At 35.6% G+C, this 27957-nt stretch overlaps 1 protein-coding gene across 13 annotated transcripts in view; it reads right to left on the reverse strand.

Annotated features, from left to right (window-relative positions):
• The window catches only part of JMJD1C (jumonji domain containing 1C), a 252566-nt gene that overhangs the window by 77655 nt on the left and 146954 nt on the right, over nt 1-27957 (reverse strand). For 10 of the 13 annotated variants that reach the window (XR_004972207.1, XM_036336855.1, XM_036336854.1 and 7 more), the window contains one exon: nt 9944-10057. Coding sequence is in view for 7 of the 13 variants with exons in the window: in XM_036336854.1 (XP_036192747.1) it covers nt 9944-10057 (114 nt within the window). In the remaining 6 variants the exon portion in view is untranslated. The other 3 variants (XM_036336857.1, XM_036336856.1, XM_036336858.1) reach the window with 3 other exon arrangements.

Consider the following 27957-nt stretch of genomic DNA (forward strand, 5'->3'; position numbering starts at 1 on the left):
AAACAATAAAGAATAATAAAAAAAAGAATTGAAAGGCAAGACTCAAACTTGTATTTGTATACCAATGTTCATAGCAGCCTTATTCATAATAGCTAAGAGGTGAAAACAACCCAAATGTCCATCAATAGATGAATCAACAAAAAGTGATTCATACATAAAATAAAATATAAAGCCATAAAAAGAAATGAAATTCTGATATGCTGTAACACAAGTGAAACTTAAAGACATAATAGGTGAAATAAGCCAGTCCAAAAAAAAAAAGAACAAGTATTACATAATTCTACTTATATATGGTATCTAGAATAGGCAAAGAAAGTACAGACTAGGAAAGTAGAGCAGCAGCTACCTGGGGCTGCGGAGAAGACAGTATTGAGAAGTGGGGAGTTATTGTTTAACTACAGGCCCAGTGCATGGATTTGTGCACTGATGGGGTCCCTTGGCCTGGCCTGTGGGGATCGGGCCAAAACCAGCAGCCCAACATCCACTGAAGAGCCCTGGATTGCAAGAAGGTGCAGGCCAGGCCGAGGGTCCCCACCTGTGCATGAATATGTATGCATATAAGATCTTTGGTTAATCTCTTCCCGCCCTCCCCTATACTCTGTCTCTAGTTTTACTAAGAAACACAAATATTAGACCTAAAGATCTTGTAAGGGTGGGGGTAGGTGGGAGAATAAACACTGACACACAAAAGTCACATGGAAACTAGTATTATGAGAAGCAAAACTTATGAGTAAGCAGAAGAAACCTGAGTGTAGAAAGGAGATTGAGGAAGGGGATAAAAGAAGGAATAGAGTATGTGACTCGAGTTCCTGACTTTCTAGTTCCTAATTCCATTTTGAATAAGGTTTAGCTGTACTTTCCTGCTATCGATGTCCATGACATTGCCTGTTAAATATTTATAATATCCCACAATCCTTTTTAATTTAAGTGAGCTTCTATTTCTGCTACCCATTTATTTGTAAGTTACTTACCAAAGACTTGTATAAATTAAATAAATTAATATAACCCGATGGCATTACACAAAACTAAGATAATAAAACAATCTGTTCTCCTCATAAGGCTAACATAAAAATTAATCAAAATAATGAACATGGAAATAGTTTGGAAACTGTTCAACTTTACAAATGTAAAATGTTAACAAACTGGGAAATAAAGTTTTAGTTTTCAGATTTTAAATAATATGGCTATGAGGGTACAGGGGAGGGGGAGATAGATGGTGATGGGAAATAAATAAATAAATAAATAATATGGCTGTGCTTTAGCAAGAATCTGCAATTGGGCAGAAGGAATAAGTAAATAATATTAATACATTTTGACTGGCAGAAACCAGAAAATCTTTGTAAATGGTAACTAGTGATGGCTTAGAATATTTGGAATCTGATGTCTATAGCATAATTTCACATACTTTAAATTCATAACAGCAGGCACAAAAAATTAAAAAGAGACTGGCAGATTTTTCAGCATATGATCATAACAGATTTGGTACCAGGAGAGAACTATTGCAGACTGTGACTTATGAATGTTTTTAATCTGAATATTGCAGAACAGCTCACACTTGTGCCAAATTTCAGTCAAAATAACATGTTCCTGGACTCCATGGGTACATCTTCAACACACAAGTTTTGCAACCGATTTTTACAAATGAAGAACTCCCTGTTTAATAGCAGTAGATATGTATTTGGGGTAAATCAACATACCTGGATTTATGGGACTTTAGTAAGCATATTTATAACTAACTTTGAAATTATGCCTATATAAAATCTGCAGGTGGGAGATAAAGGAATACTTAAACAGAGTACAGAGCAAAATTACTAAATATTAAAACATGATGTACCAACTTCAAATTTTAAAAAAGCCTACTAAATAAGGAAGTACAATGACTGTTTTAGCTACTGGTTCCCCTTTTCTTGTAGTTCATTCTACTTTTTAGGTTTCAGCTTGGTTCCACTATTGCAAGCTGTCACTTTTGACTAGAAATGGAATAAAGCCAAGTACTACACAATAGTAGCTTCCTGCTCTGGCCTCATCTCCTAGACCACCCCCAGGCCACTGCCTCCCCACAGATGCTGATCCTACCAGTAATCCACCAGCAGTCAATTCACAGCTATGGCTATGATCCTTTATTTTTTCACACTCATGGCACAGTGTATTATCATGCTGCACGTTCACAGTTGTCATTTTTAATGACTTTTTGGCAATAAGCCACCTCTAAATTTCAATCAAATGCTAATAGGAAGGTAAAGTGAAATAAAGGGAAATGCATATAAAAACTCAGGGACTAATTGAGAATGCGCTCAACTTCTGTCAAAATACAATTCAGAAACAAATATACAAAAGTACAGAATACAGAGCTCTCATTAAGTAATATTAATCCAAACAATACTGCTATTACAGTTTTGCATAACTGTGATTTGCACTGGCACTGCCTAAACTCAATAGTCCTCTCTTTTAAAATAAACCTAGATTTAGGTTGAATGTCTCTCATCCATGAGACTAAAATAAATCAGAAATTTCGTAGAATTATGGCTCCAAGTGTTCTGAAAGGAACCTCAAAGGTCATTTAATTCAATTCTTATTCAAGGCTTAGAGAGGACTTCCAAACTTATAGTACTCATCTACATAGCCTTATCAGCCCAAAGCCAAACAAATAAACTTAAACACACACACACACATACCCAAAAACAATTCTGTAACTTGTCTGAATATGACTTATACTTTTTTGAAATACAAATAACTATCTGCAGCAAATGGAGCTTATACCTTTCTTTCCCAGTGGGGGGGGAAAACGTATGTTTTGTGGGAGGTACCACACAAGGGTTCCACATCTTTTTAAATATTATTTCCTTAAAATAATAGTTTAAGAAACCACCATAGAATCTTATATTTTAAAAAAAAGGGGGTGGGGGTGGGGAGAACACTACTATGAAAACATGTTGTGTTTTACATTGACCATAGCTTATACTGAGAGTGATAGTTTATCTAGCACCAGCTGCAGAAAAAAATATAGCAAGAGCCCCAGAGAAGACAAATAAGACAGACGGTTAAAAGTAAGAGGGGCAGAGTAATGTCCAATGGTTGCAGTGTATGGTAGGAAGAGTTTAAATATCTATCAAAAAGGTTTAAGATAACATCTACAAAAATAAAAATTTAGAGCATGTCTAAACAGCTACCTTTTACTGAGCAGTTTCTATGTAGTAATAAACTCTTCAATATATCATCTTATTTATTCTTCATAACAACCCTAAGGGAGATAGTACGGTTATCTTATAGATGAGGAAACCATTTATTCTGAGTGCTTTAGGCTTTCCCAATGTCACAAACTAACAAACAACAAAGCTTGAATTTGAAATATATCTACATGAATTGACTTGAAAATTCATGGTCATCAAAATTATGCTAGACTGATGATTCTCTAGGAAAAAAGACTCTAGTGAAGACCCAATCAAGTAACTGCTTCTTATATATTACAAAACACATGTCACTGTTATGTAGAAAATTTTGTTACTCTCTTGCTTCAAAACCTCCATTAATTCATATGGCCTACAAGATAAGTCAGTTAGTAACTGTACTTAGCGATCATTTTCCTCTTTTATCTGGCCCCAGAATACTTATTTATTTAATATGATGCCTACTGTTCAAAAAACTCCCTTCTCTAGCTAGGCTGATATTCTACTTTCCCCTAAATCTACCTTCTCTATCACTGATCATGCTGTCCATTCTACCAAATGTCTGCATTAGGCTCCCTGTCTTGCACTTCCATCTCCGTTAAAATGAATCCTGTTCCAAGTTTTACCTCCTTCATGAGACTTCTTTAACCATTTCAATCTTTACTGACTTCTTTCTTTGTCTTTACTATGTATTTTTTTGATTACGTAAATCAAGATATTTCAAGGAAATTGTTTTTATATGAGTTCTTCTAGAATATAACAAACTTCTTGGGGGAAAAAAGGACTTATACTTTTATCAACTTTTAAAACCATTAAGCAACTAGCAGGATGTTGTGAATGGGAAAACCACAGAATTTAAATAACTGTTAAATGAATCAAGTCAGTGAGATATTTCCAAGGCCAGACATTAAAAAAAATTAGGGGTAAGCCTAAGCATAAAATTTCCATTTAAATACTTCCTTTTGGGGGAAAAACCAAGTATCAAAAGTCAGTGGAACACCAAGAGCTCTCTAGCCCCTACTTCTCTGATCTGGGCTATGTCTATCACAACTACAATGCAGATGCTCTCATTTATGGTGGTATGGGGGTGTGGGTGCGTTCTACTTCCATATCTAGTGTTTCATAATAATTCTTACATAACATCTCTCTTAAGATCAAGTTTAATTATCATTGCAAAAATTAAAAAAAAAAACAAAACCCAAATTTTTATCTTTAACAAATAGCAACAGTTTGCTGGGCTGTTTCTGGAAGTCAATTTATTTTTTTTTCCTTTAGTAAAATTAATAGGGGTGTAACAATTTTTAATACCAGAAAGGAAAGGAAACAAATCAGAAGAACTCTGGGACAGAACCATTTACATAACTACACTAATAAATCCTGGACCAGATTAAATTCCCATTTCCTCTGTAAGAATGTGATCGTTTTAAATTGCTCTAAAGTGATATATCTGAAGTGAGAGTAAAGAAAAAGTTTTTTTCTACCCACCCAAATAATACTAACACAAAATTCTGTCTATTTCCTTCTGTAAACTATTAGCAGTATCATCTTAGAACCCTGGGGGGAAAATGTGCTTATAAGACATATTACTACCAACACGATTTTTAAACATTTTGTCAGTGGCTCACTTATGGCAAATATTTAATTTAATTCCAAACATTTGGCTAGTAACAACCAAACAACCAGCTAATTATTATTTTTTAAATCCTCACCCGAGGATATTTTTCCATCGATTTTCAGAGAGAGTGGAAGAGAAAGGGAAAGACAGAAATACTGATGTGAGAGAAACACATCGATTGGTTGCCTCCTGCAGGTGCCCCAACCTGGGCCCTGGCCGGGGAGGAGCCTACAATTGAGGTACATGCGCTTGATCAGAATCAAATCCGGGACTCTTAGGCCCCAACTAATTGTTTACCTTAGCCGACTAAGGGCTAAATTTCACCCTCCATCACATTATCTTATCTTGGTTGTGAAGCAACTCCAAACTCCATAGGACAATAACAAAAATTTAGAAGAAAAAAAAGACATCTCTGCTACACTCCACTATCTAAACTATTAGTAACATATCCTGGGCAGTCAACTGAGTTGTTTTTAGTAAACCAGGTATGTTGAGCAACAACTATCTTAGGGATATTCTGAAACTATAGCCAATAAATTTATATAAATCAGTGATGGAAAAATTGTGGATCAAAATGGACTCAAACGGGGAAATGAACTTTCTCATTGAAGGACTACGGAATGATAAATATACGGATCTGATAAAGTCCAGACACATTCATTAACTATATAATGTAAGACTTTTCTCTGTTCAACACTTTAGGCAATATTTAGTCCAGGTAATAAGAAAATACTCAGGTTTGCTCCACCCATTTTTTCCCCTTTAACCAGCAATTCACAGCACAATACCTAATGTTCAATAAGGTAGTTCCATGTCTATATTCTATGACAGACACTGTAGTATTAATAACCTTATTTCTAACCTTTGATCAGTTTATTATAACCCAGAACTTCAGATAGAATCATTCCTTCAGTTCTAGGATGATTCTACTCTATTCTAGTGAAAATGTCTCACTACAATGAATTTTTAAAATACAGTAAGATAAACATAAAGCATAATTTTGAACAGGCACCTTCTGCTTCAAATCTCTAATGATTTTAAATTAGTGCTTTTTGTATTATTCCTCCATTACCATTAAAAGCAAAGAGGACTGTTATCCCTGGAAAATACTGGATTAATAAGGCAGACTAAACCCAGATGAATGATATCAGTCATGTACAATTTTCAGGTAAAAAATAATTTTTATATCCTCTATGAAGCAACCAATCTGAAAACTGTAGGTGTTAATGGCCAGAAGCCAAAATCCAAGGCAAGATGATTTCAAAATCATGCTAAAAGTTCAATGTCATATTTCATTATATAACTAGTTTTTATATGAATTTGATCATAACTTTACATTTTAATGGAAACATTTTTTAAAAACGTTTGTAATTACCCTCCAAAGTAACAATACTAAAGAAATCATAACTCAAATGACAAAAAAACAAACCCAGAACTATAAAAAGCACCTTTAAGAATCAATTATTCAGTTTTTTTTCTTCCTTCTTCTCAGGCAGCTAAAAGACAGAAGAATATGCAGAGTTCCCTCCTACTTCCTCTCTTTTCCCACTACCCCTTTACTTCAAACTTAACTGCAGCCAAGTAAGATCAGGAAATCTAAAAGGCAGAAGCAAAAACTCATTTGTGTGCAAATGGAATGAAAAAAATAGAATTAACAATACCATGGTATGCTGCTTCAGTTGTTTAATTGATATGCATCCATTATACTGTCTATAACATATTGGTTTGATTTTTCTGTTTATTCAACTTTCTTTCCAAACTATTAAAAACTGTAATCTATGATGGCTGTATTGAAATCTTCCAACTACAGGTCACTTAAGAAAAACCTGACTATATCAACTAACTCAATACATGCCGTCTGATATTCAATGCATTGAGATCATTCAGAGAGGTAAGTGTAGGACTCATACTGGTGACCTAAAAGTGAAAATATCTGTATTAATTCCAAGTCATCTGTTTCCTAAACTGGTGACCTCAAAGTGAAAATATCTGTATTAATTCCAAGTCATCTGTTTCCTAACCATTATCTTACAATATGTTATCATTGTGATATACTAAAAAATAGGAACTAACCCAGAAAAAAAATAGGTCTATGAAACTATTAAAGAAACTAAAGGAAGCATATTACTACAGAATAAAATGCTGAGAACTCGCCCGCCAGTGTGGCTCAATGGTTGATCACTGACCTATGAACCAGAAGATCACATTTTGATTCCTGGTCAGGGCATATGCGCAGGTTATGGGGTCGATCCAGTGTGGGGCATACAGGAGGCAGCTGATGAATAATTCTCTCTCAGTATTATTGTTTCTATCTCTTGCTCCCTCTCTGAAATCAATAAAAATATATTAAAAAAATAAAAATGCTAAGAACTCAAGTAGAAAGATGACAGATGGAAATTCCCATAACAAAAAACATTTAATTAGATTCACAGCACAGCATTATTTGTGGGAATTTTAAATACACTACTTATGTATGCTCATCATTGTACACACAAAGGCCATTTCCAAAGATGACTTTTCCTCATCACACTAAGTCTATAAAGGACAATTAACAACCAGATTCAGAAGAAATTGCCTCATCAGCCAATCAATGATTCTCTCTCATCATTGATGTTTCTCTCTCTCCCTCCCTCTCCCTTCCTCTCTGAAATCAATAAAAATATTTTTTTTTAAAAAAGGAGGAAATTGCCTCATGAAATTTAAAGATTAAAAAAACAAGGAGACCATTTAAAAACTTGTTCAATTTTCCCAAACCCGTTTGACTTACACAGGTTACCCTAAGATTGAGATATGTCAAGACACTATTTACAAAATCTATGCCAGTAACAGTTGCCATGTTTAAGATGCCAAGGAATTTAATGTACTGTTTGGACAACTGGTTAGGAAATGCATTCTGGGATAAAGCTATTCTAATTATATTAGCTCTAAAATTGCTTCCTTTACCTAGAATATGTCTATATTTTCCAAATTCATTTAAACATTTTTTAAGAACTACTAAGCCATCTTAGGTCTCTGCAGTAAATTTTCAATCAAAACATTATAGCAAGAGTCTACACTATGTACATATGTTTTTAATCCAATTAAAAATACTAAATATAAAAATTAAAACACACACAAAAAGCTCAATAGCAAACCATCTATTACTTCTAAAACTAATAAGAAATTCTAAAGATATGCTGGATCCTAAATCAAGTGTTCTTACTCCTTCCAATTTCTAAGAACTGCAGTTACATAATTCCTGAAACACAAATGGTTAAAATGTCAAGTGAATCACTTTACTTCTGGAAGAAATAGCATCCTTGTTGGACAGAGGTCGACTTATCTATACTAGCATAGCAATATAACTAGCTTAGTAATAAATATAATCATACAGTTTACCAAAACAAATAGTACTCTTATGCCTTTATTTATTATTATTTTTGTTCCTCTTCACCTGAGCATATTTTTCCCATTGATTTTTAGAGAGAGAGGGAGGGAGGGAGGAAGAGAGGGAAGGTGAAAGAGAGGGAGGGGAAGTGAGAAAAGGGGGGGGGAGAGAGAGAGAGAGAGAGAGAGAGAGAGAGATATTGATTGAGATTGATTGAGATCGATTGGTGCTGGGGATTGAATCTGCAACCCAGGTATGTGCCCTTGACCAGGAAGTGAACCTAAGACCTGTTCGATGTTCAGGCCGACACTTTCCACTGAGCAACACCGGCCAGGGCATGTGCCTTTATTTTTAATAAAACGATAGAATTATGAGACTCTGAAACAGCTTTAAAAATGAAAAAAAAAAAATACCACACCCACAAACCTATGAAATGTTAGCACATTCTTTTAATCATGATAACTTTTAATATACATACTGTAGAGTATTAGGCCATCTGGCAAAGGGTCTAGCTTTTTAAAGTAATTTCTACATAATGATTTCACTTCTCTAAATCAAATCCAAGCTGAAACTTCCAGAGTGCTTGCTAATCAGAAACCACAGATTTTTACCTAGACTTGCCTAGTCTAATTCCCACTAAAATAAATAAAACAAATTATAGTTAAGGCATATAGTAAGCTAAATGGCATTCACAATTAAAAACAAAATAAAACCCAAGGGAAAAGCTCTAACACCTCCACTATTAAACTGGGACTTGCTATGAATTTTTGGCTACACACAAAGTGCAAAAGGTAACAGGACAAAAATGAGACCTTTTATTAATGAAGTAATGTGAAAAGACCAAAACACATCTATGTAGAGTTTAAAATAGGAAGTGATATTTGACTAAGGTAACTATCTCATTTTAGTAGATCTAATAGAAGTTGCAAATAACTAATTCCCTAAGTATTATAACTCCACACACAACAAATCACTGCTCATTAACTCAAGCTCATGTTCTTCCCATAGAAACAATGCCTCTAACATTTTATTATTGAAAAAAACAGTATTCTGAAATAAATTAGGAGTACAGACTTTCAGCCCCATTAAAAAAGTCAAACTAGTTCACTTATCCTTTTTCTCAATGCAATTACTACATTGTTTTAAACATATAAGAAAAGCCTATAAAATACACAGATTAAATTTAACCTAAAATCCAAATATACAGAAACAAACTTCTGTAAAATTTTTACTTCTACCGAAAAAAAACTGTTAGCATGTCATAAAAAATTTAACATTTAGCTTACACGACTTTTAATGAGTTTCTTCATGATTTAACTCTAAAAGCCTACTAGAAAACGTTTTCCCATTTAAATGTATTCGTATTTTAATTAATCACAATCTAAATGAATATGCCCACTTAAAAATAAAATGAACTATTATGCTAAACTGCTATGTATGCATATAGTAAATACTAATTTCATAACATTAATTCACCCAATTCTTTTAGAGCTGGAGAAAAAGATAATATATACTAATATCTAATGAGTTATTTTCTAACAATGATTATTTTGCATAGCAGAGACTTTTTTTGCTCATTTGTATATTCCCAGTGACAGAATGCTGCCTGACTCATAATAAATTCTCAGTATATATTGGTTGGTTGAATAAATTAATCATTTACCCTATAATCAAAATGTATTGAATTCCGTGCACACTTACATGTTAGCTAAAATTGAGTATTTAAAAGAATATCTGAATATCAGCGAAGTTTAATTTAGAGTTAACTTTCAAAAGAAACGTAAAATTTCTTACCTGGTAGGGCTGAAAGGCACTATCTTCGGCTAAAAAATCCAGTTGTTTATCTACAAGGAATTCTACTGCAGTGATTGAACGGGGTACGTGCTTTTCAACCAGGGGTTTGAATATCTGGTAAGAGATAAAAAAATTTTCTAATGGTTATTTTCTGGGTTTTACCCTAAAAACATGAAGGGTATATAGATACATTATAATACATTATAATGTATTATTGTCATTATAATGGTTTTAGGATATCAATTAAAATTAGTTTCCATATTATAATCTAGGGTAATGTTTTTATTCATACAATAGATTTTGTATTTATTAAAAAGGAATGAAGTAGATTTACAAAAGATGATGAAAAAATTTTAATATATTAAGCCGCAGTTTTTTTATGGGGTATAATGAAACAATGTGTATAAAAAATTCTGCTAAGATTAAAAAAGGAGAAATTGCTTCTGAAAAAGTAAACTGGGTAAAAATATTTATCCCATCTCATTTAAAATTTGAGTATTATTCTTTATAAAAGAGAGTAGTTACAATTTACACGCATAATTTTTTTTCCAGCTCACTTACATCAAGGATTTGCAATAATCAGGATGCATCTGGTCTTTTAACTCCGCCCTGTGTACTACCCACTCCCCGCCCCTGTCCCTACCCAAAGCACAAATAAAAATCCAGCCGCTTCAGTAAGAGCCACATGGGGGAGGGGAACAGGAAAAGAAGAGAGATGTAAGAAGTATTACACAAAACCCACCTTTCAGTCAAGTCTTTCCAGATCGCCACTACTTAAAAAGGGGGAAGGGGCCGAGGGTGAGGGATGGGGGGAGGAGCATTCATGTTCATTTGATTAAAGACTCATCTTTTACATAAAGGATTTCACTCATACCTTGACGTGGGGGAGGGAGTGAGAAAGGCAGGAAACGAAGAGGAAGGAAATAAAGGTATTATGCATGCATTTTTTAAAATGACTATAACACTCGCTTTTGAAGTGGAAGCAGTTAGAGTAGAAACCAAGAGTCTTATATCCATGATACTGTTCTAAAACTTACAAACCATGGCTTTACTATAATAGAATCTAAGTTTGGAAAATGGTATTAACAACCAACTCAATTTTTAAATTACTTTTATCAAGGATAAAATTTTCTTGCTTACAAGGCAACCGTGAGACTGTTTCTATGTAAACTAAAGCTTTTGGCACAGACAGTAAAAATCCCCTGGAGATCCAAAAGCCATAGTGTTTTCCCCCATTTCTTACAACGTCTTAAATATAACATCTTGGCAATCACAATAAACACTCCGAGGAAAAACTTTTCAAGATCCTTAGCTCAAAATGGCTCTTAAGGAGTTAATTTCTATATTTATAAAATTCCTTTTAAAAGCATTGAGGAGCCTAACAAATATGTAATACGAGAATAAGCATTTAAAGCATGCCTTATTTCTACACTATCCACACCGTGAATTTAAAAGCAATATCCTCTTTCCTAAATTAAATCATGATATTCTTACATTCCCACTTAAATGTTCAGTATTTATGTTTAAAAAATAGAATCACAGTAAGATTCTCCCTCCCCTGTCCTAGGGCTGACCTTTTAAGGAAATGTACTACATATATATATCAAAACTATTTTTATATGGGTTAGAATTACATTTCAAAACAGACATTCCCCCATTATTTAGCTATCTCCTGCTACTACTGTTGCCATCTAACACTTTCATTTACCAAGACTAAATCCCTAAAATTATCATTTCATAAAGTCCTATTCATAATTTTACCCAAGAAATGACTAAAGCTTGTAACCAAAGAGTATTTATTTTATTTAGACTCTAAAATGTCTACAGTATATGACTGATTGACATGAAATACGTAACACTTTCATATTTTATCTTTGTTTAGTTTTTAGTCAACTAGAAAACACTGGAACCTTCCATAGAACTTTTAATCTTTGAACTTTAGCAAATGCTCTATTTCTTTTCAAATAGTACCAAGTCAGGTCACCGCATGAAGGTTAACAAAAAGGTCTACAAAAGGTATTATCTAAATGACTAAGGATACAATTCAATTAAGTAGGATTTGAAAAAAAAAAAAAAAAAGCAAACTTCTGAGTGCCTTTTTCTTACGCAAATAATACAGGTGGTTTGCATTTCCTATGCGACTAAGTAATTTTATAATATGAAAAACATTCTTGTGAAGAGAATCTCTCAGAACTCTTGTTTTTTAAGGTACATCAAGAGTTCTAAGGGTACATTTTAACAGGCCAACTTATAATTTAAATTACTGAGTTATGAAAAAAGCTTAGTTTCTAGACCAAAATTAAAAAGAATTTCTCATTTTATGGTAGCATTTAGCTACCAGCAATGTTAAAAAAGTACTTTTATAATGTTCTATTTCTGATATAGGAATACTTACAATCATGTACAAATGGAGGTCAAAAGTATGCCATGTGTCTTAAATAGCGAATAGGGCCACAACTTGCAAATTTTAAATGTGCACTTATATTTAAACTACAAATATGTTCCCACCAAGTACCGATAAATATTTTTACATTTTTAAAAGAAATATTTTTCAATATATATTAAACAAGAAACCCTGAAAATCTGTGACTGTCCCTACTATATGGAAAATTAAACACAATATATACAGCTAAGTAGTTAAAACATATACTAATTTTTTAAAGTGGTAAATCAACGATGTATCTGTTATAGCCTAATCAAACATTTAGAAAACACCATTAACTTAGACATAAAAAAATGAATCCTACTGCTTTTATGAACCTGTACTAAATATTTCACGGGTATAGGTGCACTGGAATGTAAAGAAACTAGAACTCATGCATAACTAAGTAATTCAAGACTAAAGATATATCATTCTATGAGGAACTTCCATAGCCTAAGGGGAAGCAATGAGTTACCATCAAATGAAAGTCACAGTAGAATATAGCCCTAATAAAAAACAATCTGTTATTCCATCTGATAAAAGCCTTCGAAAATCCAAATTAATTTAAAATTTAAGATTCATAGTTAAACCATATTTTTTCAATTTTGTCATTGAATTAAGAGGTTTTTTTAAGGTACTCTGTCAGTGTTAACAATACTTTAAAGAATAGTCTGCAGCCAAAATAAATAACTTAGTTGAGAGCCTGCATTTCTAGTAGGGCCTACCACGCTATAGGAAGAATGCTTAGAACAACTGTATCCTGTTTGGGGCTCCATGCTGCACCACATTCCATTCACATGAGGAAGAGGCAAACAGATGAGCCCTCCTCGAAAAATCATTTTTAAAACAAATCAGCTATACCTCTCCAACATAACTCAGCTGGTCAAACAACCCATGTTAAAGCTCACTATTTAACATTTAACTGGAAATTCATAGAGTTTATGTCTGCAGTCCGAGTTTTTAACAATCGCCGGTTAACATTTAATTTCTTTTTCAAGTACAAAACTTGGGCTCATTAACTACAAAAATCTGATATAAATCTTGCTAAAGAATATACTGAAACAGAAAACAATCTAAGCAACATTTTAGAAGTAAAAAAAAAAAAAAAAAAAAAAAAGCGGGGGCGGGGGTGGGGGGGAGGCCTGGAGTGACTTGAAAGAACAAAGTCCAAATTCCCACCCAAGCAGGTCTATTGAAAAACACGATACTGTTAGCAAACAAGTTGGGGGTGGGGATGGGAGTACATCACACACAAAAAAACCTCAGAAAACACCCCCCACTCACTTAAAACATTATATTCTAAAAAACATAATCTGAAACATTTTTCTGTAAAAAAACTCGTTTTTAAAATAATCTTTTTACAGTGTTATGAATTTACCCACACAATAAACTACTTTCTAAACAAATGAAATAGTTTAAAATTCTTAAAACTAAGAACACTAAGGCTAGATCTATAAAAGGCAGTGACCTTAATTCCGAAGACCGAGAAGCAAAACCAAATGTAAATTAAGACAAAAGAAAAAGGAAGCAGAAAAATACAAACCGTACTTTGTTCTTGATAATTTTAAAATATCTTTAAATCTCAGAAATCCACGACCCGGCTTTAAAGGTCAAGAAGTACAGCTGGTATTTCCATTTTGTTCTTGAGCAGTATTTTTTATCTAGCCTAAATACTATTTCAGTCTTCAAAAAAAAAAAAAAAAAAAGACAACACAACACAAACTCACAGGCAAATGGCTCTCAAACCAAGCATTTCTGAAATCACTTGCAACGTCGTCATTGTACAGGAGGAAAAGCCAAGACCACAAAACGAAGCAGAGGCTGTAACCTAACAAATCTCCGACGAGCAAATGACGATTTTCTGTCTGCTCCGGCTCAACCCCGGCAGTGATGAGGATTACAACTCGCTCTTTGTCATCAGCAGTGTGGTGTTAACGACTAAGAAATCCTGCAGCTGAAGCACTACTGCATCCTCCGATCTGGGTCAGGATAATTTCTCCTGAGGTCGCTTACATAACCAGTAAGATACTCCAAATAGAGAGAACAGCTATCCACCAGCTAGAGAAAGCCTTTCCCACTGTACTGTCTGCGTGGAAACAAACTGCAGTAGCTTCCAACAGTGCAGACACCCAAATGAGAACGACTACTTGGCTCAGGGCACACAGAGAAGGGAAGAGGCGGTGCTCTGTAAACTGTAACTAATCCCCGTCACAGGTGCTGATGGAGTCACTTCCAGCGCGAGTCACATTACTGGTGATTACTCATTTGGCTGCGGCCATAGAGACTGGCTCATAATTTTAACAACAGACAAAGACAGACTAGTGGCTAGACTGAAAGCTCAAGTTTACTGTCTCCTTCATAAAGCAAATGCAAATACAAAGTTTTTGCTTTCCAGATTTAACAAGGTGAGAAAGTGCAGAAAACAAATACTATATAAATCTCTCTCAAGTTGACAACAATTAAGCATAACTTTAAATCATCAAAAATACGTTCAGTGTTTTCAAGTAAAGGATTTATTATTAGTATAAGCATTTTTCCTTAAAAATATACTAATATAAACAACCTAAAGGAAAAAGTTTAAAATAGTCTAAGTGAAATCAAATGACATAACCAACAATCTCAGAGGCGCTTTACTCAAAAGAAAAACCTGGTAATAGTAATTTTGGCAGATTTTAAAAAATATTCCTGGAACATTTTCATTCTTTATAAAAACGATTTAATATAATTTAGTTATAAATAAACTCTACAATTTGACAAAAGTTTAATGACAAGTTTAACTAAAATGTATTTTCTGATGTTATCTAATATGTACTTTTTTAAATTTTATTTTTATTGATTTCAGAGAGGAAGAGAGAGATAAAAACATCACTGAGAGAGAATCACTGATTGGCTGCCTCCTGCACACCCCCCACTGGGGATTGAGCCCACAACCTGGGCATGTGCCCTTGATCAGAATCGAACCCAGGATCCTTCAGTCCACAGGCCGACATTCAATCCACTGAGCCAAACTGGCTAGGGCTCTAATATGTACTCTTAACTTCTTTCTAAACTGGAGTTATACCGTACTGTCCAGCGTGGTAGCCACTAGCCACACATAATAGCTACTGAGCACCAGAAATATGATTAATCTGAATTTTGAGATGTTTGTTGTATGTGTAATACACACGCTAAATATGAAAAAAAGTCAGATACCTGCAAGTGCAAGAAAACATTCACTTATTTCTTAATGATGTATGTGAATTGTATTTTATTATAAATTTGGCCCATGTAGGCATCTCAATTTCAAGAAATCTACAAATTCGCATTGATTTTTTTTATACCACATATGCAGACAATTCATCAAGTCATGTTAAGAGATAAACTTCAAGCCACCAGTCCTGTCAGTTTCATTTTAAAGGAAAACATCAAGTTAACTATTGAAGATATTTTGAATTTAGTATATAATGGACTTGCACTTATAAAAATCTCGATCAATCCATTTTTTGTTATAAATGCAAGATATGCATAATGGCTATTCTAAGAATGTTAGTAATATATAGCTTTAGAACATTGATGGTGCTAAACTACAAAACTTTAGAAAGAAGTATTTTTCAAAGAATGAGTCCAGTAAATATTAAATCATACACAACAGCCAAAGAAGTCATTCATAAACAACTCATGTAAGACATGGCTATAAAACACTATATGGGGGAAAAATAATTTGCAATGTCATATAAGTTACCAAAAACCAAAAAACTGCATAAATATGGCAGCCTTATTATGAGCCCCAAACAACAAAGAAACACAAAATATTTTATGCGGGTTATTATATTATAAACTACCAAATTTTAAATACATTCCATACTACATTTCTACCATTTATTGTATATTAGAGAGTGAGTTTGTTGGTTTACAGGATTCATCTTACAATCTCACATAAATTTAGGTTTCATATGAATTTGAAAATAGCTGTTTTTGTTCCTCAAGTACTATCAGGCCCCTACAGAATCAAATAACACACAGAACTACAATTAGCTAACAATTGCCATAATATTTATATATTCCTAATGACAGAGATTGTGATAATTTTTATAAAATCAAAATAAACACAGAATTAAAATCATTTATTTTAATTTCATTCTACATCAGGGCTGGAATAAAATGAGATGCTTCATTACTATAAAGAAACACTATACAATCAATTCTTAATGCAAATGAGAATGCATAGAGGTGTAACTACTTGAAAATCACAAACACCCTTTTTAAAAAAAAATACTTTTTTGAGAGAAAGAGAGAGAGACAGAGAGAAACATCAATTGATTGAACCCACAACCTGGGCATGTGCCCTGACTGGGAATCGAACCAGTTTCACCAATTGAACCAATTTTGGTGCACAGGACCATGCTCAACCAACTGAGTCACAACGGCCAGGGCCACAAATATCTTTTCAATATTGAAGTTGAACTTGACATATTTTATAAATATATGAATTTGAGTTTGTCCTCTGGTAAATGTCTAACACAAACAAAAGGAATGAACTAACAAAATACTACTAGAGAACCTACTTGGTAGCAAGCATTAAGTTGCTGGGCTTTTACATCAAGTCTCTTCATTCTCTCCTGTCCTTAGAACTCATTTGGGGTGATAGATACCATCTTTTAGACAATAAAAAGCACCAATTTGAGGATAACAGCATTTCGTTCTTTAAATTGGTTGCCCTTATGGCTGATCTGTACCTTCCTTAATGGATTAAGGAAGAATGTTGAAGAGTTACTGTTAATTTTTCTTTCCTTTTCTTTTTAATTCTTTAGTTGGGGGGAGGGGAGAGCGAAGGTCTTTTCTGACAGCTAATCGAGGTTAGAGGAAGAGGAAACTACTCTAGTTACTGCCCAGAAATACACATCTCTGACTTCCTTCCTTTTTAGCTGGTTTCTAGGTTACAAGCTGAATAAATCAACAGAGGTGAGAAAGTAAACAGAGGCTAAAAGGAAGGCAACATTGTATGACTACCTTAAGAAAATCTGTTTCTTCCAATAATATAAGAACCTTTTTGTGCAATTGAGAGAAAATAAATGTATTGGTTCCATTTGTCATGGGCCATAAAAGAAATAAACCCCTCATCTTAGAGGCAAGCCTAAACAAACAAGTGAATTTCTGTAAATATATAGACTTTACAAAAAATAAAAAACGTAACTGATGAACAAAATCAGATCCAGAGACAGAGAAGCATCGATCAGACGGTGGGGTGGGGGGATGGGGGGTGGGGCGTAGGAGGGAGAGAACACGAAAGGACTTGTATGCATGCATATAAGCCTAACCAATGGACACAGAGCAGGGGGGTGAGGGCATGAGTGTGTGTGTGTGGGGGGGCATTGGGGGGATAAGGACACATATGTAATATCTTAATTAATAAAGGAAAAAAATTGCAAAAAATATAAATAAATAAAAAATCTCTAACTTCAATGGCCTACCATTGTAAATATATTTTTATATGTAAGGGTAGGAAAAGAAGATAAACAATGGTAGCTAAGAGGATTTCAACTTGATATGGTCTTATAGGAAGGCTAAATTAGATTCAGGAAAATATTTTTCAATATGCCATATTGTACTAGAAATCTATGAAAATATATAATCAAATGAGTAACTCCTAAATCATGGTAATAATATCCAAAGGATTAACTTCTTCACATTAATGAATACATGAAGATCTTCTAGGTACTACCAAGGTTGTATAGCACAGTTTCATATCATCCATAGACTATGAGTTCTTTAACAATTTCCACATGATAGGAATTTAACCTTACTGATTTTAAGAACTCTTTACACCTCCCTAAAGCACGTAGCACATCCACATTCAACCAATATGTATTGAATGTTTTGTATGTGCAAGGCACTGTTCTTGGCCCTGGGGACACAATGGTAAAGAAAACACAACTAAATTCCTACACTAGCACACTTTACAGACTTTTAGAAGGAAACAGACATTAATAGAAAAATCAAAGGAATAAAAAAATTATAATCCGGTTAAATAGTCAAGTTAATACATGAAGAACTAGGGCTCCTTTAATTTCTTCACTAAATCCTTGATAACTGCCTCAGGCATCAGAGGAGGGGAGTGCAAAACAATGTGTCCTTTTTTATTTTTTTTTTAACTTTGCAGATATCATGCCGTTGATTTTAATGACATAAATTTAGCTAAAAAAAAATCATTGCTGAGAATATGAAAACGTATCACATTCTATGCAAATAGTCACTGTATTTTCCAATAAGCACGATGGCTGACCTCAGTGTCCTTTATTTTTTCATTCTAGGCTTTCTGAATACTAATACAGCACATATTCTAAATAGTCGCCAGAGTTTATCATCTCTTTGACTTCACTTTCAGAATCTCCCGGATTAGACCCTCTTTCCTCCCAATATTATGAGGTTTTACTCACTTTTCTCTTTCTACAACTTTGCAGATGTGTGCAACTCAGATAACCATATATCCTATGTACAAATAAATTAATAATTAAAACTGTATTTTGAGATCTGAAATTTAATGGTCTCCTGTTACTAGGACATAGTCATATTTATATCCTGTTACCACATAAAGCCAAACATAACTAGAATTAAATGCTTAACCAACTTATGTGAGTTATTTAATTCTTTCAAAACCACTAGAAGTATCACTACTTCAGAAGTAGATACCTCAAAATGCATTAATATAGTAATCATGTTTCATAATTTACTTTGTTTCCCTTACTCATATGTAATATTCTGAATACTTGATATTTTCCCTTTAAACCTCTGTCAATAATAAATATGTAATTTTCCTACAAATTATTTCATAACTTTAATATAACTTTGATAAAAAATTCCAAAAACATTTTTGAACCAGACAAATCAACTTTATGAAAAAGCAAATATAATCAGGAGTGTTCTAGGAAGGAAGGAAAAATAAATAAATGATAAGAAACTAACCCTAACAAATATTACAATATATTTTAATGTTCCAATTACTACAAACCCTGTGTGAACTTGGGAGTATAAATTAACAGTCATCAATGTACAATTTAGAAAGTCCTAAAATATAGCATCACATGAGCATGGAAATTTAATTGAAGGTAAAGGGTGTTTTCAAATCAGAGGAAGAAAAAAATGACGAAAAAAATTGGAAAAAAAATAAAGAAAAACAGGTCAGCCCTGGCCGGTATGGCTCAGTGTGTTGAGCGTTGTCCCATGCACCAAAAAGTTGCCAATTCAATTCCTGGTCAGGGCATTAACCTAGGTTGTGGTCTCGATCCCCTGGCGGTCAGCATACAGGAAGCAGCCAATTGATGCTCCACCCTCACATCAATGTTTTTCTCTGTCCCTCTCCCTTCCTCGCTCTCCTACCAAAAAAAAGTTTAAAAAAAAAAATTAAAAAAAAAATCAATAAAAATGTTGACACCCTAGCTGGCTTGGCTCAGTGGATTGAGTGTCAGCCTGCGGACTGAAGGGTCCCAGGTTTGAGTCCAGCCAAGGGCACATGCCTGGGTAGCAGCACCCTCAGTGAGGTTTGTGAAGGAGGCAGCCAATCAATGATTCTCTGTCATCATTGATATTTCTATCTCTCTCTTCTTCTCTCTTCCTCTCTGAAATCAATAAAGAAATATATATTTTAAAAATGTTGAAAAGAAAATCAGGCTGTTAAAAATGAAAATGGAACTTCACGGATTAGTAGTCTAATTTTTACAGATGAAGGTATGAACACTCAGAGACTGTGACTTTTCTTGTTAAAAATTTTTCGTTATAGAAGCTTTGGTACTAGAACCTGGATTTCCTAATTCATAGTTGAATGATTTTTACATTGTAAGATAGTGTAGAAGAACTGTATTGTTTTCACGCTTATTGGCATGAAGTGACAAAGAGCAGGGTGTTTTGCCATCTGCTGAATAAAACTTTAAACTTTGAACTTAAAATGGAAGAAAATGAAACCAGTCTAGAAGAAACTGCAAAAATCATAGATAAACAAAGAAAAGAGGTAAAACATAATAAATTTATATATTTTTAATATGCTTTACTGACAGTTACGTCACCCTTCAGAGAGAAGAAATAAGCAGGATTAGGAAAAGAAAGCAACTTAAGTAAAGATATTTTGTTTCGTTTTTTATGTTTCAAATAAAGGAGTTTTAGAAGCTATGTTCAGAAAAAGAACACATGGAAAGATGATAAAACACTAATAGTTAAAAGGAAAGTTTATTTAATTCCTATTTTGTTACTGTTTTTTTCTCAAGAAAAATATTTTTAATATGTAAAGTGTAAACTAAAGATTAAAAACATACTAAACCATAAAGGACAGGTAGAGAAGCCTTTTTTTGTTAAAAATAAACAAAAACACAAAACAGAATCAGTTTCCTTTATAAGTAACAAAATTGTGTTAAAGATGATTTGAAAAAGCAAAATAAATGAATAAAAAGGATCCCACAGCTTTAACCAAGAAGTCAAGCAGTTAACCATGTCATTCATTGCACTTTCAGCTTTTTTTCAAAAGTATATTTGTTAATAAGTTTCAAGATACATTCAACTTACATCACTCATTTTACTTAGTACTCTTTTTTCATGTTATTACAGTGCCATGATTTTAAACATCTACTTAATAAATAGTTTATCTAGTAAATGTGCATTAAGTTTAATTACGTATTTTCTAGTGTTGGATATTTAAGGCCAATTTCAGTTTCCTAATATTACAAAAAATAGTAAGAAAATCTTTATACTTTTATTGAACTAAAAATCAAGTTTAGATGGCTTAAATAAGTTACAGGTTAGAATATTAAATTGATATAAACTCAGCCATTTCTGGTAGTCTTTAAAAAATATCATGTCATTAACAACATATTAGAGACAGGCATCTATTAATATTTATAAAGGAGAAAGGGGGCAAGTTACAAACTACACCTAATAAACTTGAGTTCAAAACAAAATCTGAAATGGATGATTAGAATCATAAAAACAAAACAACAGTGATTACTAAGAGCAAAATACAGGGTGGTACAAAGTAGATTTATAATTGTTCCTATGGAAAAGAATGCCATAATTAATAAATAATAATATAAACCCTAGCTGGTTTGGCTCAGTGGATAGAGCGTTGGCTGCAGACTGAAGGGTCCCAGTTCAATTCTGGTCAAGGGTACATACCTGGGGTGTGGGCTCGATCCCCAGTAGGGGGCATTTAGGAGGCAGCCAATCGATGATTCTCTCTCATCATTGATGTTTTTATCTCTCCCTCTCCCTTCCTCTCTGAAATCAATAAAGATATATTTAAAAAATAATAATATAAGAATAAATGTGGAGAGAACCAAGATGGCGGCATAGGTTAACGTAGGAGTTTGCTGCCTCGAACAACCACTTCAAAAATACAACTAAAAGACGGAACGGACATCACCCAGAACCACAGGAACGCTGGCTGAGTGGAAGTCCTACAACTAGGAGGAAAGAGAAATGCATACCGAGACTCAGAGGAGGCGCAGTTCTGAAGTCAAATACTAAGGTGCGGAGTGCATGCAGAGCGGGCTGGTGGCTGAGGGCGCAGTTGGCGTTTTCAATCGGAAGGGAGTCGCAGACTCTGAGCTCCAGATCCGGGCGAGTCTTTAGGGACCCAGACTCAAATGGGAGAAGCGGGACTGTCTGGCTTCGGTCAGAACTCGAAGGCAGCTTTCTCTCCGAGGTTTGCAGCAGTTGCTGGGACTCGGAGAGGCAGAGCCCCTGGGGATGAGGCTGAGAGCAGCCATAACTGCTCGCTCTGGCCCACCCTGTTGATCCCGTGCGATCCACCCCGCCCAAGCCCTGCACAGAGCCATTTGCCGGATAGCCTCAGGCAAAGGCTAGATTAGTACCTCCCTAGAGGACAGAAGTTCTCTCACTGCAGACACATCTGATTCTCAGTTGGCCTGGAGGTCAAATCCCCGCCAGTATTACCTACAACAATCTAGGCTTAACTACAACAAGACTGCGCATAAAGACCACTAGGGGTTGCACCAAGAAAGCATAAAAAAAATGCGGAGACAAAGATACAGGACACAGATGTCAGAAATGGAAGATATGGAGCTCAAAACCACACTTTTAAGGTCTTTCAATAATTTTCTAAAAACTGCCAATAAATGTAGTGAGATCCTCAAGAAATCTAATGAGACCCTTGATGTTGTGATAAAGAACCAACTAGAAATTAAGCATACACTGACTGAAATAAAGAATATTATACAGACACCCAACAGCAGACCAGAGGAGCGCAAGAATCAAGTCAAAGAACTGAAATGTGAAGAAGCAAAAAACACCCAACCGGAAAAGCAAAATGAAAAAAGAATCCAAAAATACGAAGATAGCGTAAGGAGCCTCTGGGACAGCTTCAAGCGTACCAACATCAGAATTATAGGGGTGCCAGAAGAAGAGAGAGAGCAAGATATTGAAAACCTATTTGAAGAAATAGTGACAAAAACTTCCCCTACCTGGTGAAAGAAATAGACTTACAGGTCCAAGAAGTGCAGAGAACCCCAAACAAAAGGAATCCAAAGAGGACCACACCAAGACACATCATAATTAAAATGCCAAGAGCAAAAGACAAAGAAAGAACCTTAAAAGCAGCAAGAGAAAGAAACTCAGTTACCTACAAGGGAATACCCATACGACTGTCAGCTGATTTCTCAACAGAAACTTTGCAGGCCAGAAGGGAGTGGCAAGAAATATTCAAAGTGATGAATGCCAAGAACCTACAACCAAGATTACTTTATCCAGCAAAGCTATCATTCAGAATTGAAGGTCAGATAAAGAGCTTCACAGATAAGGAAAAGCTAAAGGAGTTCATCACCACCAAACCAGGATTATATGAAATGCTGAAAGGTATCCTTTAAGAAGAGGAAGAGGAAGAAAAAGGTAAAGATACAAATTATGAACAACAAATATGCATCTATCAACAAGTGAATCTAAGAATCAAGTGAATAAATAATCTGATGAACAGAATGAACTGGTAATTATAATAGAATCAGGGACATAGAAAGGGAATGGACTGACTATTCTTGGGGGGGAGGCAAAGGGGTGTCAGGGAGGCGGGAAGAGACTGGACAAAAATCGTGCACCTATGGATGAGGACAGTGGGTGGGGAGGGAACTGGGAGGAGGGGAGTTATGGGGGGGGGGTGAAAAAGAGGAACAAATGTAATAATCTGAACAATAAAGATTTAATTAAAAAAAAAAAAAAGAATAAATGTGCCCCAGCTGGTTTGGCTCAGTGGATAGAGTGTCAGCCTGCAGACTGAAGGGTTCCGGGTTCAATTCCAGTCAAGGGCACATGCCTAGGTTGCAGGCTCAATCTGCCTAGGTTGCAGGCTCGATCCCCCAGTGGGGGGCGTGCAGGAGGCAGCCAATCAATGATTCCTTCTCATCATTGATGTTTCTATCTCTCCCTCTCCCTTCCTCTTTGAAATTTAAAAAAAAAGAGTAAATGCTATGGTTTGTGTACAAACAACTGCAAACCTACTTTTGCCCCACTCTGTATATTCATTGAGAGTAATTTAAATAGAAATTAAATATATTTTAATTTAAAAAAGGTTACTTGGTGGATCCAAGATGGTGGCAGAGTAGGTGAAAATTACACTCACTTTTATCCAGGATCAAATCCAAATGACAACTAAACTATAGAATTACAACTAAACTATTTTTCAATCAACTTGAAAAACCAACTAAAAACTATCTGAACAGAAGTCTTATAACTAAGGATATACAAAAGAAGCAACCTAGAGACTGGTAGGAAGGAGAAGTGAAAAGGGCTGACCTCACACCCATGTGCATCGGATGAGAATCAGAAGCATTATTTCAGCTGCAAAGGTCACCCCCTTGGGAAGTAAGGGGTCTCAACTCCACATGGGCTCCCTAGCCTAGAGAACCAGTGCCAGGAAAAGGAACCCACATAAAATTTGGCTGTGAAATCAGCAGTAATTCTGTCTTCCAGTAAGAGTCTGGAGACTCCTAGAAACCCAGGTGCCTTCTTAAAGGGCTAGCACACAAAATCTCATTCACAGACATTCACCTTGAGGGATGGCAGCTCAGAGCAGACTGGGGTCACACAGAAAAAGACTGGGTTGTGTAGCTTCAGCAAGATGGATGGAGAGACACCCACCAATGTTCCTGTGCTGAGTCCCCGTCCTTATACCACAGAGATGCCATCTTTCCTGGGTCTAGCAATCCCCTTCATATATATGGCATAAGCCTGGGCAGATACACTAGCCCCACCTTCCCTGCTGCCTGTGGTCCCACCCTGGCAAGCTTGCAACCTGGGGAGAAATCAGCTAGCTGAAGTCAGTCTGGTCCTGCGGTACAGTCTTTCTTGGAAGGCTTTTGATGTTTGGGCAGATTCAGGGGGGTGTCAGACACAGGAAGAAACTGAGGTATGTGGCTCTGGAATGAAGGCCGTATGTACTGGCAAGATCCAGTGAGCACCACCATTCCTGTTCAGAGCCCTTCCTCCACACAATAAATCTTAATCTATTTTAGCCTGATGAACTCCACTGCCCTTTTACCCTAATGATTCTGAGACTCCACCCAACCACAAAGGTCCACAGGCCCCAGGAAGGTGGTATCTGGCCTTAGTGTACCCTGAAACTTGTGCTGAGGAGCTTCAGACCCAACATTGGTGCTGAGCTTGAATCTGTATCAATCTTGTGAATACCAGTGGCCCCTACCTCATACAACTCATGTACTGTCAGAGGCTCTTTCAGTTACTGAGTCTAACAGGTAGCCAACAAGCAGAGGGGTATTCTGGGATGCCTTGAACCCTTTGCTGAACTGTGCCAGGATTGGTACTGGTGGAAACTGGCCTCAGTAAATTACTTGGCCCCTCCCATATTGCACTCAGGTACAGTAGGGGCAGCCACCAACTGTGGATTGCTTTGTAGCTCCAACCTAACAGGTAGCCAAGGGCTGATCACAGGCAGTGTCTGACACTGACCTGCATTCAAGTCCTTCCCAGGAGGCCCCAGAACCAAATACCAGGTGGCAAGATTCAGACCGCATCAGAGCATGAGCCAATTAGCTCCACAAGTGACAAACCCAAAGGGAAAACTCCATAGACACAAGACCCTGCTGGTGTGAATTCTGCTTCATGGGGTCAGCCCCTATTATACAGAAGCTCGTGCACTGTGGTCAGGGTCAATCCTTACAGCCAGCCAGCCTGAGGAACAATCCCAACCATGGAGGGGCCAACAGCAATCAAGACTCAACTACAATAGGAGGGCTCACATAATCCACATAAGGGACATTTATGGAGCACATAGCTCAATCAGGGAGTCTGCACCACTGAGTCCCACAAAACACCTACTACATAAAGCCACCATACCAAGACTGGGAGACAGACATAGCAGACCTATCCACCTAATACCCAGAAACGAATAGATAAAGGCAGCCAAAATAGGGAGACAAAGGAACATGGCCCAAATGAAAGAACTGGAGAAATCTCCAGAAAAATAACTAAATAAAATTGGAGCCAAGCAATCTACCAGATATAGAATTCAAAACACTGGCTATAAGGAAGCTTAAAATATTTAAGTTAAACAAAGAGATAGCAAGCATAAAAAAGGAACTAGAAACCATAAAAAAAATCCAGTCAGAAATAAAGAACACAATATCTGAAATGAAGAAAACACTAGAAGGAAAGAAGAGCAGATTAGATGAATCAAAAGATCGAATTAGCAATTTCAGAGACAAGGTAGCAGAAAACACCCAATCAAAGCTGGAAAAAGGACTTAAAAAAGGAGGATAATTTAAGGGACTTCTGGGACAACATCAAACTTAATAACAGGCACATCATAAGGATACCAGAAAACGAAAAGAGACAACCAGAAATTGAGAACCCATTTGAGGAAGTAATGACCGAAAACTTCAGTAACCAGGTGAAGAAAAGAGACACACAAATCCAGGAAGTGCATAAAGGCCCAAAACAAGATAAACCCAAACAAGTCCACACCAAGACACATCATGATTAAAGTGGCAAAGGTTAATGATAAAGAAATAATCTTAAAAGCTGCAAGAGAAAGACAGTTAGTTAGCTACAAGGGAGCTCCCATAAGACTGTAGCTAATTTCTCAACAGAAACTTTCCATGCCAGAAGGGATTGGTACGAAATATTTTTTTAAATATATTTTTTATTGATTTCAGAGAGGAAGGGAGAGGGAGAAATAGGAACATCAATGATGAGAGAGAATCATTGATCGGCTGCCTCCTGCACGCCTGCTACTGGGGATTGAGCTTGCAACCAGGGCATGTGCCCTTGACTGGAATTGAACCCGGGACCCTTCAGTCCCCATGGAATATTTTCTAGGATAGACCATGTTAGGACACAAAAGAAGTCTCAATAAATTAAAAAAGACAAATCATATCAAGTAAGTTTTCTGATCACAAAGTAATGAAATGAGAAATCAATTACAAGAAAAAAAAAACCCTGAAAAACAGACAAAGACATGAAGCCTAAATAACATGTAACTAAACAGTGAATGAGTTAACAATAAGACCAAGAAATAAATAAAAAGATACCTTGAAACAATGGAAATGAGAACAACAACCTAAAGTCTAAGAGGAAAATTCATAGCATTACAGGCCTACCTCAATAAACAAGAAAAATATCAAACAATCTAACCTTACACATAAAGGAACTATTAAAAAACAACAACAAAGAAAGCCCAACATGAGTAGAAGGGAAGAAAAAATAAAGACCACAAAAGAAATAGTAAAAAAAAAAAAAAAGGTCCCAAAAGAAAACAATGCAAAGATCAATAATACCAGGAGCTGGTTCTTTGAAAAAATAAAGAAGATCGATAAACCTTTAACAAGTTTCATCAAGAAAAAAAAGAAAGAGGACTCAAATCAGAAATTAAAGAGAAGTAACAACTGACACCACAAAAATACAAATGATTATAAGAAAATAAAATAAGGCGACAAATTGGGCAACCTAGAAGAAATGAATAAATTCCTAAAAACATATCATTTTCCAAGACTGAATCAAGAAGAAACAGAAAATCTGAAGAGACCAATTACACATAACAAAACTGAAGCAGTAATAAAAAATAAAAAAACCTCCCAACAAACAAAAGTCCTGGATCAAATGGATTCACAGGTGAATTTTACCAAACATTTAGAAAAGAATTAACACCTCTCCTTCTGAAACTATTAAAAAAAATTCAAGAGGAGGGAAGGCTCCAAAGCTCATTTTATGGGGCCAGCATTACCCTGATTCCAAAAGAAGACCATCCTATATAATAAAAGCCTAATATGCTAAGTGCCCGGTCATCTGGTCAACCAATCAAAGCATAACATGCTAATGATATGCTAAGGCTGCTCAACCACTCACTATGACGTGCACTGACCACCAGGGGGCAGATAGTCGACCGGTCGATCAGTCACTATGACATGCACTGGCCACCAGTGGGCAGTCGCTCAGACCAATAGGTTAGCTTGCTGCTGGGGTCTGGCTGATCAGGACTGAGTAAGATGGGCCAGACATGCCCTGGAACCATCCCACAGTCCCTCCCCAGATGGCCAACTTCCTGTGTCCCTCCCCGGCCCTGATTGTGCACCAGTGGGGTCCCTCAGCCTGGCCTGCACCCTCT

This window comes from Myotis myotis, unplaced genomic scaffold (genome assembly GCF_014108235.1).
Source record: "Myotis myotis isolate mMyoMyo1 unplaced genomic scaffold, mMyoMyo1.p scaffold_m19_p_15, whole genome shotgun sequence".
In the NCBI taxonomy this organism is placed as follows: Eukaryota; Metazoa; Chordata; class Mammalia; order Chiroptera; family Vespertilionidae; genus Myotis; species Myotis myotis.